At 23.7% G+C, this 3,563-nt stretch overlaps 1 protein-coding gene across 1 annotated transcript; it reads left to right on the forward strand.

Moving 5' to 3' along the window:
- Nucleotides 1-3,202, forward strand: LOC101512480 (uncharacterized). Its single transcript, XM_004512593.3, has 2 exons — nt 1-237; nt 2,028-3,202. Exons 1-2 carry the CDS (start codon nt 70-72, stop codon nt 2,556-2,558), a joined length of 699 nt encoding a protein of 232 aa, XP_004512650.1. The 5' UTR covers nt 1-69; the 3' UTR covers nt 2,559-3,202.
- The last annotated feature ends 361 nt before the right edge of the window (nt 3,203-3,563 follow it).

The following is a 3,563-nucleotide window of genomic DNA, read 5'->3' on the forward strand; positions in this document are numbered from 1 at the left end:
CTAGGAGAAATAATGTAAAAGGATAACAACAAAGAGAAGAAAGGAAAACTATTTTTTTTTTTTTTAATAATGGAATGGAAAACATATTATCTAGATTTGATGCTTGTACCATTAGAATTTCTTATGACTATAGGTTATTATGTATGGTTGTGGAATAAGACTAGAAGAGAGCCTTTTTCCACTACAATTGGAATCAATGCTCATGCTAGACGTTTTTGGGTGCCTACTATGTTGAAGGTATATACTATCTTTTATATTATGTTGTAATTTGATTCTTTTCTTGCTCTTTATTATTGTTACTCCTAGTGAAAACATGTATAATACATCATAGTACTTGATATATAACTTTTAATGAAATTTGATGTGTTAGAGTGTATATTCGAATTTAAAATATTTCTCTTATTTGCATTTGATTTGTGTGAGTTTTGTGGTTAGATTATTTAAAATAAAACAAAATCTTTTCAATTTATTATATTTTTCATTTTTCATTAATCTTTGTTTCTTTATAATTTTTGTCGGTTTTGTTAAATACAAAGGTGTAAAATTTGATCCTTATACATATTATTTTCACAAATTTTTTTATCTTAAATTTTTATTTATTTATTAAACTTTGAGTCCCTTAATTTTGATGATTTTTTAATTATTTTTCCCTGAACTTGAGAACCAAAAGTGTAAGAATCATTAAAATTGACGAACACAAGTGTGATTAAAAATACGTATTTAATTATCAATTTAGAATAGAGTTTTAAAAATAAAATCAAATTGAGTGGTCCAATCAGTTGTAGCGTGAATTGAAAAAAAATTATTTATTGATTAATTAATTCGAACAAATCAAAATAGTTGAATTGTATATCTAGATAATTTTCCTGTTCAATTTCCATTATGATTTTTTAAAACACTGGTTTAGAATCTTGATTATATGAGAGAATCTACATATTGGACCCCCTTGGTTTAAGTACCTTTGACCATGATAATGTAGGGCCTTTTGCAAAATATGAAGTGGCACTATTATAATTCAAAAGTTGATTTGTAATTTAAAATAAAATGTCAATAAAAAAACTTTTTAAAAAGATAATAAAAAGAAAAAGGTGCGTTGAATATGACTCTTCTTTTGTTTTATTGTTTTAACTGTAATTTCTCACAAGGAAAAGAAAATGATTCAGAATTGTAACTTTAAATGAAATCTATGTGGCAAATGTGTTGATAACATGAAATTTAAAATGAGATGAGTTGTTAACAATTAAAATTACTCAGATTTGATTCTTGTGATATAAAGTAATGTATATTTTGATGATATAGAAATGAGTGGCATCATCTCACATCATCAACAAATAAACATCTCTCACCTATCACCTAATCAAAATTTCCCTTCAAATGCGTAGAAAGGAAAATATGACATCTTAAAAATTGGAATATCAAAATTATGAATTTAAAAATTAAAGATTAAAATCAAGCATAAGATAAAATAGAGTGATCAAGTTTCATTATTCTAATATTTGTGTACTATATTAAAAAATATTATTATTATTATTATTATTATTATTATTATAATAATAATATATCTAAACGATGATATTTGACTGAATATTTGTGTAAAATTATTTTATATTGTTAAATGTTAATATATAAATTAAACTCATTAAGAATTAGAGACAATGAATAAATAAAAAATAGAGGGACAATGATTGTATTTAAGCTATTCAAATCAAATAATCAAATATATAAGCATTTTATATTCAACATTTTTACAAATTAAATCTATTAAATTAACTGTATTAATCTATTTTTTTTTCACTTCTTTAAAAAAACACATCTCTTTTTTTTCACTTATTAGTTATAATTAACTTCAACTAAAATATCAAATTTCATCATTAAAATAAAATAAAATAAAATCTATTTTTCTCTTTTTGAATCTTAATAGTCATACGAGAATATTTGTACAATAGAGGTAATAGAAGTCATTTGACTTAATTTTTTTACCATACAAAATCATTAATAAAACCTTATTGTCAATTATTTTTGTTTAGGATATTGAAAAGAAGAACATCCTAGTAGCTCAAAGTCTTAGAAACCAATTAATGGGATCAACTCTTATGGCCACCACATCAATTTTGCTTTCAGCTGGCTTAGCTGCTCTCATGAGTAGCACTTATAGTGTCAAAAAACCTCTTGATGATGTTGTCTATGGTGCTCATGGTGAATTTATGGTAGCACTTAAATATGTTACACTTCTTACCATATTCTTATTCTCATTTTTTTGTCACACACTTTCAATTAGATTTCTCAATCAATTAAGCATCCTTATTTGCACACCGCAAGATGTTATGTCTATGGTGACTTCTGAATATTTGTCAGATATATTGGAGAAAGGAACAACTTTGAACACTATTGGAAATAGAGTTTTCTACTCCGCACTCCCACTTTTGCTTTGGATTTTTGGTCCAGTGATGGTTTTCTTATGCTCTTTGGTTATGTTGATAGTGTTTTACAACCTTGACGTTGTTTGTGGAAGTGGAAAAGCTAAGATAATATTGAATGGTGAAAGCAACTATGTCTAATGTGGTTAGCTAAGAGAAAAAAATATATAAATAGATAATATTATATGGTTTAAATATATTTATAGTCTCTATAAATATATAAATTTTTGTTTTTGATTTTTGATATTTTGTTTTTAGTTTATGCAAATATATTACTTTTTGTTTTGGTCCGTATAAATATTTATTTTAGTTCTTATTTGAAGAGACTGAAATCAAATATTCTATTTATGTATTATATGGACCAATTTAAAAATAATAAATTTTGCATGAACTATAAAAATGCGTAAGATCAAAAGCAAAAACATTAATATCTAGAAAGATTAAAAATATATAAAAGTATTAATATGAACTAAAAATAATATTATTTATAAAAATTAAAAATATATTTAAATTGTAATATTATGTAAAAGAACATAAGATATTTTCGAGTCACTAATTATGCTCATATAATTAGTGTGATGTAGAACATGAAGCTAATATTTTAAGATTGATATGTGTATATTTGTCATTGGGTGTGTGGTTTACAACTTTACTTGTTGTAAAAGTACTGGTACTTTACTTATTAAAAGCAGAAATGCACATGAATAATTCCAATGACTTTGTTGTAAAAAAAGTTCCAATGACTTTTCTTATATATGGCATTGATTATGATTACAATTAGTATCTATTTATTTATTTGGCTTCATGATTTTTTTTTTAATAAGGTATAAAGTTGATTTGAACATTGAGATGGAGAATTAGAGTGATAAGAAAATTTTGAGTTTGATATTCATTTTTAATAAAATATTAATATTATGAATATTACTAATTATTAAATTTGCCGTTGAAAAAAGATAAATCTTTTTCTTGGTGCACTAAAAGCTTATTATATTGCAAAATGAAAAAAAAATTATCCTAATTAATTACTCTAAATATCGAGAGATTTCGGTTGAAATTCAAAATATTTTATTTCTCTATATTTAAAATTTGTAAGTCTAATATGTGACACCTAAACTCTAAAATAATATATATATATATATATATATA

The sequence above is a fragment of the Cicer arietinum genome, chromosome 8 (genome assembly GCF_000331145.2).
Source record: "Cicer arietinum cultivar CDC Frontier isolate Library 1 chromosome 8, Cicar.CDCFrontier_v2.0, whole genome shotgun sequence".
NCBI lineage: Eukaryota > Viridiplantae > Streptophyta > Magnoliopsida > Fabales > Fabaceae > Cicer > Cicer arietinum.